General features: G+C 43.1%; 1 protein-coding gene across 1 annotated transcript in view; it reads right to left on the bottom strand.

Moving 5' to 3' along the window:
* The window catches only part of LOC135536664 (BOS complex subunit NOMO1-like), a 36,810-nt gene extending 24,296 nt beyond the window's left edge, over positions 1–12,514 (bottom strand). Inside the window, 15 exon segments of the mRNA XM_064962921.1 lie at positions 9–87; positions 274–429; positions 732–862; positions 3,715–3,898; positions 3,977–4,074; positions 5,290–5,404; positions 5,658–5,803; positions 6,991–7,167; positions 7,456–7,603; positions 7,804–7,949; positions 8,082–8,167; positions 10,323–10,478; positions 10,792–10,940; positions 11,491–11,758; positions 12,382–12,514. Of these exon segments, the coding sequence (XP_064818993.1) occupies positions 9–87; positions 274–429; positions 732–862; positions 3,715–3,898; positions 3,977–4,074; positions 5,290–5,404; positions 5,658–5,803; positions 6,991–7,167; positions 7,456–7,603; positions 7,804–7,949; positions 8,082–8,167; positions 10,323–10,478; positions 10,792–10,940; positions 11,491–11,758; positions 12,382–12,397 (2,055 nt within the window). The 5' untranslated portion in view covers positions 12,398–12,514.
* Positions 12,515–12,955: the final 441 nt, after the last annotated feature.

Raw genomic sequence — 12,955 nt, forward strand, 5'->3', positions numbered from 1 at the left:
CTACTCACCATGACTAGCTGTTCCCTCAGTTGGTTGATCACTCGCTTGTGCGCTCCAGCTAGAGCAATGACATAAAACATGGCCAGGCTGAGGGAGGAAAGAGACAACGGTTAACAAAGCAGAATTTTGATAGCCCTTTGTGACGTGTTGATGAAAAGAGGGTTTTATAAATATATTTTATTGATTGATTGGCTGAAAGCACAATCTATCGGCCTGAATATCAAATGACAATGAACCGTAGACAGGAGTGATATCATTGGCCGGAACCCGTACCATGTGATGACAAAGAGGGAGACGGCGAAGGCCTCAGAGGAGATGGCCAGGAGGAACGTGCGTGCTCCTGCAGGCAGCTGGGACACCGTCCGGGGGAGCACCTCCCAGGATGTGGTGTAGTTAACGAAGGGACCACAGGCTTGGGAACAGCTGATCCTGATAAGGGAGAAACGGGAGGGTTAGTTTATGTACCCAACAACTGATCTACGAGCAGATTGATACTATTTTCACACTATGGTGCCAAGCCAAACTGTACTGTGCGGACTCAAATATTTCCTTTCCAGCCCAGTTTTAGCAACAGTAGAGCAGTACAGCTAAGCTAAGATCAGATAGGCTCATCAGTGTGAAAAGGTTATGAGATTGGTGCATGGTGAGTTTCAGTGCAACTAGCCATATTGATGGTTATCTATGGAAATAAAGATGCATGCATGGTAGGCTAACTGCTGCCATGTACTCACTGTGCGATGCCAATGGTGACAGGTACACAGGCCAGTGCCAGGCCAATCAGCAGCACAGCCAGGAAGAAGAAGTTGGAGCTGGAAGCTCGGAACGGACGGGTGGCCGGGCGGCAGTTATTCACCAGGGTCACCTGCAGGGTAGACAATACATACATTCATCAACATATTTGTGGGTGAGAATTCCCTTTCAGTCATTTCAGTCAACATAATGCACACAGGTATGGGATATTCCTTTTCTCTATCAATTGGGTGAAGGAATTAGGATAAGGAAATATCCTGACCTACACTATGACTTATGAGGTACAGTATCGCTCAACTCAATCAGTTACCTAGAGTATGTAACCCGAGGTTTAGATCCAGCTAAAACCATACGCTACAACCAAAAACATACAGTCATACATATCAAATCAAATTTTATTTGTCACATACACATGGTTAGCAGATGTTAATGCGAGTGTAGCGAAATGCCTGTGCTTCTAGTTCCGACCATGCAGTAATATCTAACCTAACAATTTCACACCAACTACTAAGTGTAAAGGAATGAATAAGAATATGTACACAGAAATATATGAATGAGTGATGGCTGAACAGCATAGGCAAGATGCAGTAGATGCTATAGTGTACAGTATATACATATGAGATGAGTAATGTAAGGTATGTAAACATTATATAAAGTGGTATTGTTTAAAGTGGCTAGTGATACATTTATTACATCAATTTTTCCAGTATTAAAGTGGCTGGAGTTGAGTCAGTATGTTGGCAGCAGCCACTCAATGTAAGTGATGGCCTTGAGAGAGAAGCTGTTTTTCAGTCTCTCGGTCCACCCTTTGATGCACCTGTACTGACCTTGCCTTATGGATGATAGCGGGGTGAACAGGCAGTGGCTCGGGTGGTTGTTGTCCTTTGATATTTTTGGCCTTCCTGTAACGTCGGGTGGCGTCACAGGTATCCTGGAGGGCAGGTAGTTTGCCCCTGGTGATGTGTTATGCAGACCTCACTACCATCTGGAGAGCCTTACGGTTGTGGGCGGCGCAGTTGCTGTACCAGGCGGTGATACAGTCCGACAGGATGCTCTCGATGGTTCATCTTTTTTATTTTTATTTTCCCTTTATTTAACCAGGCAAGTCAGTTAAGAACAAATTCTTATTTTCAATGACGGCCTGTTCAGGGGCAGAACGACAGATTTGTACCTTGTCAGCTCGGGGGTTTGAACTTGCAACCTTCCGGTCACTAGTCCAACGCTCTAACCACCTGGCTACCCTGCCGCCCCAGGAAAAGTTTGAGAGGGTTTTTGGTGACAAGACAAATTTCTTCAGCCTCCTGAGGTTGAAGAGGCGCTGCTGCCCCTTATTCACCACACTGTCTGTGTGGGTGGAGCATTTCAGTTTGTCCGTGACGTGTACGCCGAAGAACTTCATACTTTCCACCCTCTCCACTGTCCATCGATGTGGATAGGGGGCTGATCCCTCTGCTGTTTCCTGAAGTTGTGTTGTTGACATTGAGTGTGAGGTAATTTTCCAGACACCACACTCTGAGGGCCCTCACCTCCTCCCTGTAGGCTGTCTCGTCGTTGTTGGTAATCAAGCCTACTACTGTTGTGTTGTCTGCAAACTTGATGATTGAGTTGGAGGCATGCATAGCCACACAGTCATGGGTGAACAGTGATTACAGGAGAGGGCTGAGAACTCACCCTTGTGGGGCCCCAGTGTTGAGGATCAGCATGGTGGAGCTCTTGTTACCTACCCTCTCCACCTGGGGGGCGGCCCGTCAGGAAGTCCAGGACCCAGTTGCACAGGGCGGGGTCGAGATCCAGGGTCTCGAGCTTGATGACGAGTTTGGAGGGTACTATGGTGTTAAATGCTGAGCTGTAGTCGATGAACAGCATTCTCACATAGGTATTCCTCTTGTCCAGATGGGTTAGGGCAGTGTGCAGTGTGATTGCGTCGTCTGTGGACCTATTGGGGCGGTAAGCAAATTGGAGTGGGTCTAGGGTGTCAGGTAGGGTGGAGGTGATATGGTCCGTGACTAGTCTCTCAAAGCACTTCATGATGACGGAAGTGAGTGCTATGGGGCGGTAGTCATTTAGCTCAGTTACCTTAGCTTTCCTGGGAACAGGAACAATGGTGGCCCTCTTGAAGCATGTGGGAACAGCAGACTGGGATAAGGATTGATTGAATATGTCCGTAAACACACCAGCCAGCTGGTCTGCGCATGCTCTGACGACGCGGCTGGGGATGCCGTCTGGGCCTTGCGAATGCTAACCTGTTTAAATGTTTTACTCACGTTGGCTGCAGTGAAGGAGAGCCTGCTGGTTTTAGTAGCGGGCTGTGTCAGTGGCACTGTATTGTCCTCAAAGCGGGCAAAGAAGTTGTTTAGTTTGTCTGGGAGCAAGACATCGTGGTCAGCGACGGGGCTGGTTTTTCGTTTGTAGTCCGTGATTGACTGTAGACCCTGCCACATACCTCTCATGTCTGAGCCGTTGAATTGCGACTCTACTTCGCCTCTATACTGACGCTTAGCTTGTTTGATTGCCTTGCGGAAGGAATAGCTACACTATTTGTATTCGGTTGTGTTTCCGGTCACCTTGCCCTGATTAAAAGCAGTGGTTCGAGCTTTCATTTTTGTGCAAATGCTGCCATCAATACACGGTTTCTGGTTGGGGAATGTTTTAATAGACGCTGTGGGTACAACATCACCGATGCACTTGCTAATAAACTCGCTCACTGAATCAGCGCATTCATCAATGTTGTTGTTCGACGCTATGCGGAACATATCCCAGTCCACATGATCGAAGCAATCTTGAAGGGTGGAATCCGATTGGTCGGACCAGCGTTGAACAGACCTGAGCACGGCTGCTTCCTGTTTTAGTTTCTGTACCTTCCTGATGCCTTTACTGTACTGTATTACATAGAACTACAATTATGGCCATCGGCCCACCTATACCAGTACATTGATACTGTCTAATATTTCTATGGTATGTTACCTTTTTGATGTAGAAGATGATGAAGTACTTGATGGTGCAGATGGCGGGCAGCAGGGGGCAGTAGAACGTCCCGATCCAGCAGATGGTCTGGCCATACACAATCCCCAGGACGTTCTGGGGGATGGCAAACTCCTGCTGGCCCCACCACTTGGCCAGGCCGCAGTCACAGTAGTCCACTATGAGTCTGGGGGGAGGGGAGAGAGGAAGAGAACTGTCAGAAGAGGAGAGGAGAGAAGAGGAGAGAAGAGAAAAGATTACTTACTTCCTAGGGAACTCCACAAAGACAGTGACGGCACAGATGATGATGAAATCAAAGATCATGAGTTTGTACATCTCCTGGCCCACGCGAGACTCCCAACACTATAGGCAGAGGTAGAATTATATGAGATCATAGTAACGTCCAATATCAATATGTACAGTACCAGTCAAAAGTTTGGACACACCTTCTCATTCCAGGGCTTTTCAATATTTTTACTATATTGTAGAATAATAGTGAAGACATCAAAACTATGAAATAACACATATGGAATCATGTAGTAACCAAAAAAGTGTAAAACAAATCAAAATATATTTTAGATTTGAGTTTCTTCAAAGTAGCCACCCTTTGCCTTGATGACAGCTTTGCACAATCTTGGCATTCTCTCAACCAGCTGGATTAATAGATTTTTGCATTCCAGGTGACTACCTCCAGCTTCATGAGGTAGTCACCTGGAATGCATTTCAATTAACAGGTGTGCCTTCTTAAAAGTTCATTTGTGGAATTTCTTTCCTTCTTAATGCATTTGAGCCAATCAGTTGTGTTGTGACAAGATAGGGGTGGTATACAGAAGATAGCCCTATTTGATAAAAGACCAAGTACATATTATGGCAAAAACAGCTCAAATAAGCAAAGAGAAATGACAGTACATCATTACTTTAAGTCATGAAGGCCAGTCAATACGGAATATTTCAAGAACTTTGAGCGTTTCTTCAAGTGCAGTCGCAAAAACCGCTACGATGAAACTGACTCGCATGAGGACTGCCACAGGAAAAGAAGACCCAGAGTTACCTCTGCTGCAGAGGATACGTTCATTAGAGTTACCAGCATCAGAAATTGCAGCCCTAATAAATGTTTCACAGAGTTCAAGTAACAGACACCTCCAGGCTGTGTAAGGGCTATTTGACCAAGAAGGAGAGTGATGGAGTGCTGCATCAGATGACCTGGCCTCCACAATCACCCGACCTCAACCCAATTGAGATGGTTTGGGATGAGTTGGACCGCAGTGTGAAGGAAAAGCAGCCAATAAGTGCTCAGCATATGTGGGAACTCCCTTCAAGACTGTTGGAAAAGCATTCCAGGTGAAGCTGATTGAGATAATGCCAAGAAAGTGCAAAGCTGTCATCAAGGCAAAGGGTGGCTACTTTAAATAATCTAAAATCTAAAATGTATTTAACACTTTTTTGGTTACTACATTATTCCATGTGTTATTTCATAGTTTTGATGTCTTCACTATTATTCTACAATGTAGAAAATAGTACAAATAAAGAAACCTGACTGGTATTGTATATCTACGGTAACCTTTGACTTCCACTCACCGGGTAGAGGATGTGGTTGTACCCGCAGACACAGTTGTCTTCCTGGCAAGAGGTGATCTGACCCCAGAGGGAGACGAGAAGCACACAGATACTGGTCAGGCGCATGAACACACACCTGTGGAAAGATTATGACATTACAAAGAAATTACATTGGTGTTAAAATGCAAAAATCTATTCATCAATACCAGGGTGCTACATCAGTATGCAAACTGGAATCGGTGTGAAACATCAAGAGCATCATTCATTGATTTTCACAGAAGAAAGTGCTTGGTTGCCAGGGTTGGGGTAAATTTCATATCAATTCAGGAAGTAAACTGAAAAATTTAATGACCGAATAGAAATAAAACAACCCCAGCCCTGTTTTTTACCTCATGAGAGTGAAGCGGATCTCAAAGGCGGGGGAGTAGTCTTCAAACTGGATGATGAGGGAGAAGATGAGGGGGGTGATGAAGTTGGACAGGGTGATGACGATGGAAGGCAGATACTCATAGATCAGGTCCAGGATGAAGTTCACCTGTTATGACAACGCATGTTTGAAGTAAAACAGAAAAGACACATGCCATTAGGTATACAGTACTGAGGAAGAGAGCATTCATTTCAATAGAACAGCCATTGTGCTCATCCCTCAACCTTTGAAATTGTTGAACGTGTCAGTGTCGTTCTGTGTTGATGTTTGTTTTTTTGTAAAATCGATAAACGAAAAGAAAAAAAACAACCATTGTGCTCCCGAGTGGCCAGTGGTCTAAGGCACTGCATCTCAGCGCTACAAGGCGTCACTACAGACCCTAGTTCGATCCTGGGCTGTATCACAACCGGCCGTGATTGGGAGTCCCATAGGACGACACACAATTGGCCCAGCATCGTCTGGGTTAGGCCGTCATTGTAAATAGGAATTTGCTCTTAACTAACTTGCGTAGATAAATAAAACAAAACAAACAAAAAAAACTAACAATTGTGCTAAACCAGGGGTGTCAAACTAATTTTTCCCCGTGGGCCGCATTCCGTCTCGTCAATGCTCCCTGACTGTCTAGTTTTCATTTCGATGACTTTTAGGATGCTGGAGTGAAGACACTATAAATGTAAGTCCATTATCAATTCTACAGTTTAGATTTGGTTTTAGTCATTTCAATGGCGATTAATATCATTTTTTTCCCCGGGACGGGTAACTATTATAATAAAATTATATATTTCAGTTTTTACTCAGACCACCTGTGTGCCGCATGTTTGACACACCTGTGCTAAACTTAGACATATGTATCAGATCTAAAATAAGCATATGTCTATTGACAAGCTACCTACAGTCCATAAGGATATGCTGAGGACATCAGGGACAGCAAGGTGTGCTGAGGAGACTCCAGACCTGTCTCTGACAGACTATCCTCCCTGGCTGTGACCAAGATGCTCCTCCTCCAGTCACGCTTCAACTCATTTCATGTTGATCATTGATTTACATTTGTTTTCTTGTATGTGCTGCTGCAATTCAGCTTTAAGCTTCCATAGTACACATCAAATTAAACTAAACTGAACTAACATTGCTGTTTAAAGGTGTATCACCCTGGTTCGAATCCAGGCTGTATCACATCTGGCTGTAATTGGGAGTCCCATAGGGCGGCGCACAATAGGCCCAGCGTCGTCCAGGTTTGGCCGGGGTAGGCCGTCATTGTAAATAAGAACATGTTCTTAACTGACTTGCCTAGTTACCTTAGTCATCTGTGCTTTCTGGGAGAAGTTGGTGGCTATGTAGATGGAGTAGAAACAGGCAGCCAGTACAGCAATCACAAACAGATTCAGGATTAGTCGGATCACGTAGATCCTACACTTCTCCTTCCGTGTCCTGTCTGCCATCTTCTGCTTGATGCGCTCCTCTTCCAAATCAGTCTGTTGACATAGAAAGGACAGAGGAATGAATATAGGATCTCCATTATATGCAGTTATAAGCACTTATACTGAATATATTAATAAACAAATAAACACAGCTTCTTCTGAAAGGAGTTGTTGAAAAGTGAGTAGTAAACAGAAGTGAACCAATACAGTTCTGTTACATTATATGGCTGTAACTGGAATGTGTGAACTGAGGACTTCAATTCACTTTGTCAATAGTGTTGAATCACATCTCCCTGTTGTTTTGAGTCAACCTATACTATCGACTGACTTCTGACACCTCACCTTCAGTTCATAAAGAAGACTGCTCCTCTTGAGCCTGGCTGCACTGTCGTTGACGATACAGAAGTCCCAGCCGGCAAAGATCTTGTTGCAGAAGCTCTGGAAGCGATCCTCGTCCTGCACCAGTTTACGCTTGAAGCCAGTCGCAGACCTTTGAGGAACGACGAGAAATGCAGATTTGGAAATTGCTAAAAAACTTAAGTATCTCTATAACAGTATATGACTTACATGACCGTGAAAAACAATTGAACAGCATGTGCATGTTTGAGAAGATGCCTTTTGAGGAGTGGTTTATCCAAAAGACTAGTATAATTGACAAGTCTGAATACAGTAAGATAGGGCACGTTTTACCTTTTGACTATCCATATGAGACTGAGGAAGAGGTAGGCTATGGTGACCAGCAGGTAGGCCAGAGGCAGGTTGTAGGTGAACTTAGGGAAGTGAATGGTCTCTACCTTGTAGTAACCATAGAAGAGGTAGGTCTGCTCCAGAAAGCCCTTTAAGATGTGAAACAAACAAGGGAGTCATTCTCAGTCCCAGAACATCATCTACAGTGCTATGCAGGCGTACAATGAGTGACTGAATTAAATGAATAAGAGGGCGTGGTATATGAGGAGGGTAGTCTGTACCGCCCCTGAGAGGAGGTCTGTGATGTGCTGGTGGAAAACCACCAGGCCACGGCGAGAGGTGCTGGGGTAGTTACTGCACTCGAAGCCTGTGGTTTACAACAGAAGCAACAATATAATATTGGTATGACATCTATCTAGAAGTCCATTAACAATGAATTGAATATATCTATATATATATATATATATATATATAGTGCCTTGCGAAAGTATTCGGTCACCCTTGAACTTTGTGACCTTTTGCCACATTTCAGGCTTCAAACGAAGACAAACTGTATTTTTTTGTGAAGAATCAACAACAAGTGAGACACAATCATGAAGTGGAACGACATTTATTGGATATTTCAAACTTTTTTAGCAAATCAAAAACTGAAAAATTGGGCGTGCAAAATTATTCAGCCCCCTTAAGTTAATACTTTGTAGCGCCACCTTTTGCTGCGATTACAGCTGTATGTCGCTTGGGGTATGTCTCTATCAGTTTTGCACATCGAGAGACTGAAATTTTTTCCCATTCCTAATTGCAAAACAGCTCGAGCTCAGTGAGGTTGGATGGAGAGCATTTGTGAACAGCAGTTTTCAGTTCTTTCCACAGATTCTCGATTGGATTCAGGTCTGGACTTTGACTTGGCCATTCTAACACCTGGATATGTTTATTTTTGAACCATTCCATTGTAGATTTTGCTTTATGTTTTGGATCATTGTCTTGTTGGAAGACAAATCTCCGTCCCAGTCTCAGGTCTTTTGCAGACTCCATCAGGGTTTCTTCCAGAATGGTCCTGTATTTGGCTCCATCCATCTTCCCATCAATTTTAACCATCTTCCCTGTCCCTGCTGAAGAAAAGCAGGCCCAAACCATGATGCTGCCACCACCATGTTTGACAGTGGGGATGATGTGGTCAGGGTGATGAGCTGTGTTGCTTTTACGCCAAACATAACATTTTGCATTGTTGCCAAAAAGTTCAATTTTGGTTTCATCTGACCAGAGCACCTTCTTCCACATGTTTGGTGTGTCTCTCAGGTGGCTTGTGGCAAACTTTAAACAACACTTTTTATGGATATCTTTAAGAAATGGCTTTCTTCTTGCCACTCTTCCATAAAGGCCAGATTTGTGCAATATACAACTGATTGTTGTCCTATGGACAGAGTCTCCCCTCAGCTGTAGATCTCTGCAGTTCTCAGACCTGCCTGGTGTGTTCCTTGTTCTTCATGATGCTCTCTGAGCTTTTAACGGACCTCTGAGACTATCACAGTGCAGGTGCATTTATACGGAGACTTGATTGTGACAGTATCCACAAGGTGGATTGTATTTATCATCATTAGTCATTTAGGTCAACATTGGATCATTCAGAGATCCTCACTGAACTTCTGGAGAGAGTTTGCTGCACTGAAAGTAAAGGGGCTGAATAATTTTGCACGCCCAATTTTTCAGTTTTTGATTTGTTAAAAAAGTTTGAAATATCCAATAAATGTCGTTCCACTTCATGATTGTGTCCCACTTGTTGTTGATTCTTCACAAAAAAATACAGTTTTATATCTTTATGTTTGAAGCCTGAAATGTGGCAAAAGGTCGCAAAGTTCAAGGGGGCCGAATACTTTCGCAAGGCACTATATATATATATATATATATCATAGATGAGATTAACAATACAACATTCATAATCTAATGTAAAGATGACTGATGCTCTTGATGTCGCAGAACAGCTACATGCCCCATATCTCTCCTCTCTAACTGAACCTTCATGACAACATGGTTGAATGTGGTGTTAATCTCTTACTGACCTACAGTTTACATAAATACTATAGAATTAATGTACAGCAGTGGAGGCTGCTGAGGGGAGGACGGCTCATAATAATAGCTGGAACTGAGCGAATGGAATAGCACCAAACAATGGAAACCATGTATTTGATACCATTACACACATTCTGCTCAATCCATTGCCACAAGCCTGTCCTCCCCAATTAAAGTGCCACCAACCTCCTGTGATGTACATGTCACTGCCAAAATAAAGGAAACACTTCAGCAAATGAGGGATGCAAAGTCTATTGAAAGCAGATGCTTCCACACAGGTGTGGTTCCTGAGTTAATTCATCGTGCTTAGTCATGTATAAAAATTATTTTTGCTACCATGGCTAGAAGAAGTGACTTTGACAGACGGGTCTCAAAGGAGCATAGGCAGTTTTAAAGGGCCTGTGCGTTTCCTTTATCTTGACAGTTACTCTATAACACGTAAAGGCCTGTGTTACCATCTACGTGGATGAAGGTGGTGTTCCCTGAGGCATGGGGGGCGGTGATGATGGGCAGCATGACGAAGCCGAACATGAGCAGGAACATGACGAAGTTGAGCAGCACCAGGAAACGCAGGAAGGAGAAGTAGGACAGGATCCCTGTGCCAAACATCCCTGTGATGGGACACAGAGAAGGGAAAGGATGAGTGATTTAGATACCATCCCGGATCTTAAAAAGATCAACATCAACGCACTCATATCTTTCAATGCTTCCAACAGAAGACACACAAGTGAGCAAGAACTTTTAATTGCCCAATTTTCATCAGCGATATTACATAATCTCTGTGGAAACTCTGCCTTTGTCCTTCACGAATCCAATTTTGAGCTTTGTTCGTGTAACTAAGCCTTTGACATAAATCATGTATTGATGTCAATAGAAGTAATTTGGAGTAACAGGTTGTTTTGTCACTGGCAACCACTCTCTTACCCTCAATGACATGGATGTCTCCCCTCCAGAGCTCCAGGTTGCTGAGCATCTCAAACCCATCCTCCGTTAGCCTCCTCAGGGTCCGTCTGGTGCCCTGTCTCCACTGGCTCCAACTGCTCAGATCCTTGGCCTGCTCCAAACGCTGGTCCCTGTCAGATGATCAATCAGTCAATATATTAAGCAATCAATCAGTCAGTCAATGTTAACATACTAAGCTTTTTTCAAGAATACTAACATCACAGCAAGAGAGCTTCGACAAAGAGACTCAATGAAACATGAACATAACCATATCTAGACCCAATTGTTATGCTCATGAAATTGTGGCCTACTTGTAGTGAATGGTGTGTTCTGTTATTGGCCTAAGGCCTAAGAATAGCCATATCTCTAGGAGAGATTCAGAGAGCATTCCTTCACTAATCCAGTAATGTCTCAAATTGATACGAGGAAATTAAACACTGCCTGCAGAGCAATAACTATGCACTGCTGACCCCTACAGTGAGTGAAGGCAATGAAGGCAGATAACCAATTATTTCCAACACAGTAAGACTCAGTGAAAAACATAATCTCTGACATCCTGTAACATATACAGTTACATAGTATACAAATGTTATTACACAGTGCAATCCTTTTCATATTATCATTACAATACAACATTTTACACCAGTATAACACTGCATGAAGACATATTAGAGATCTGACTTGTCTCTGCGTTTCTCCGCCATAGGTTTGGGCAGTTCCCTGACTGGTCTCTGTAGGGTCTGAGTCCTGTGTTTCTCCTCATGCTGTCTGGCCAATGTGGTCTGTCCCCATTTCCCACTGCTGGAGGAGCCCAGCCTGGTCCGTGAGCTGCCACGGCGCTTGGTACTGCCCGAGGCGGAGGGCTTTCTGTGGTACAGCAGAGACTGGTAGCTGGGGAGCTGGTCCAATAGTGGGTTACGTGGTGCTCCCAGACGGTCATTGTGGAACACTGTCAGAGAGAAATACAGTAAAAAATACAAAGAAATGTTTTGGGGAAGAGGCTGGGGGTTAAAGTTCATAAAGTGAGAGTAAAATGTAGGGTTTAAAGAGCAGTACTTGAATGCAATACACTTTATTGATATCATACTGTTGAACTCACAAAACTATTTGGCTGTGAATGCACAGGAAATGGTGTAGCCATACAGTCATTGCAACACAGGTACATTTGAAAAAACTACAACAACCACACCTCAATAATTACATATATCAAAACATATTTTATTTTACCTTTATTTAACTAGGCAAATCAGTTAAGAACAAATTCTTATTTTCAATGGCGGCCTAGGAACAGTGGGTTAACTGCCTGTTCAGGGGCTTATATCTTCAGCAACCAAGTTACTGTTCCTATTTAATGTCATACAACTCAAAGAGTAAGGGAAGTTTTCTTTCAATAACAATGACAATTGGCTCAGTTTCAGCTAAAAGTTAGATAGCTACCGTTAGCTAGCTAACGTTGGCTGGGTAGCTTTTTAGCATTAGGAAAGTTTACCTGACTTGTCTAGCTAGATAACTGGCTACATTTACCAACTTACTTGCTGAGAAGGTCATATGAAATTGAGTTTGCTTAGTTACCTGAGTCTCTCTCCATTTTCAGTTGTCCTCGTGCACTTTTAATGTCAAAGAAAGTTTAATGAACAACTTTGTTAGCTAACTAGCGTAGCTAGCTGACGTTGGCTGTCAGTCAGCAGAAGGAAAACAAAACCGCATTCCCTTTCCTGAATCCCAAAGCGACGCAACTTTGGAGGCTAGATGTATAAATACTAGATCGGCACAGCATGCTTTCCCACAATTATACACAACAATCGTGCTTATTCAATGTTGGATATGACTGGAGTTTAATCATAATTAAATACTGACAAACGACCCTACCAACAATTTGACGTTTATTTGTATAACTAGTTAGCTTGCTTTTATATTTATATAACATTTGTCGCGCTCTACTGTCCTCAAATGCCACCAACATAAACATTTTAAATGATGGAGCATCAATAATTATTAACGCTTAAAATGGGGTCATATTATTTGAATATGAAATAATAAAAATGTCCAACTAACAATTTAATCGTTTATTATGCTGTTATTCACAGAATTCAACATTTTTTTTGACATTGTGTTTTAAATAGAGTCGGAAGACGAAAGTGAATCA

The sequence above is a fragment of the Oncorhynchus masou genome, chromosome 5 (genome assembly GCF_036934945.1).
Source record: "Oncorhynchus masou masou isolate Uvic2021 chromosome 5, UVic_Omas_1.1, whole genome shotgun sequence".
NCBI lineage: Eukaryota > Metazoa > Chordata > Actinopteri > Salmoniformes > Salmonidae > Oncorhynchus > Oncorhynchus masou.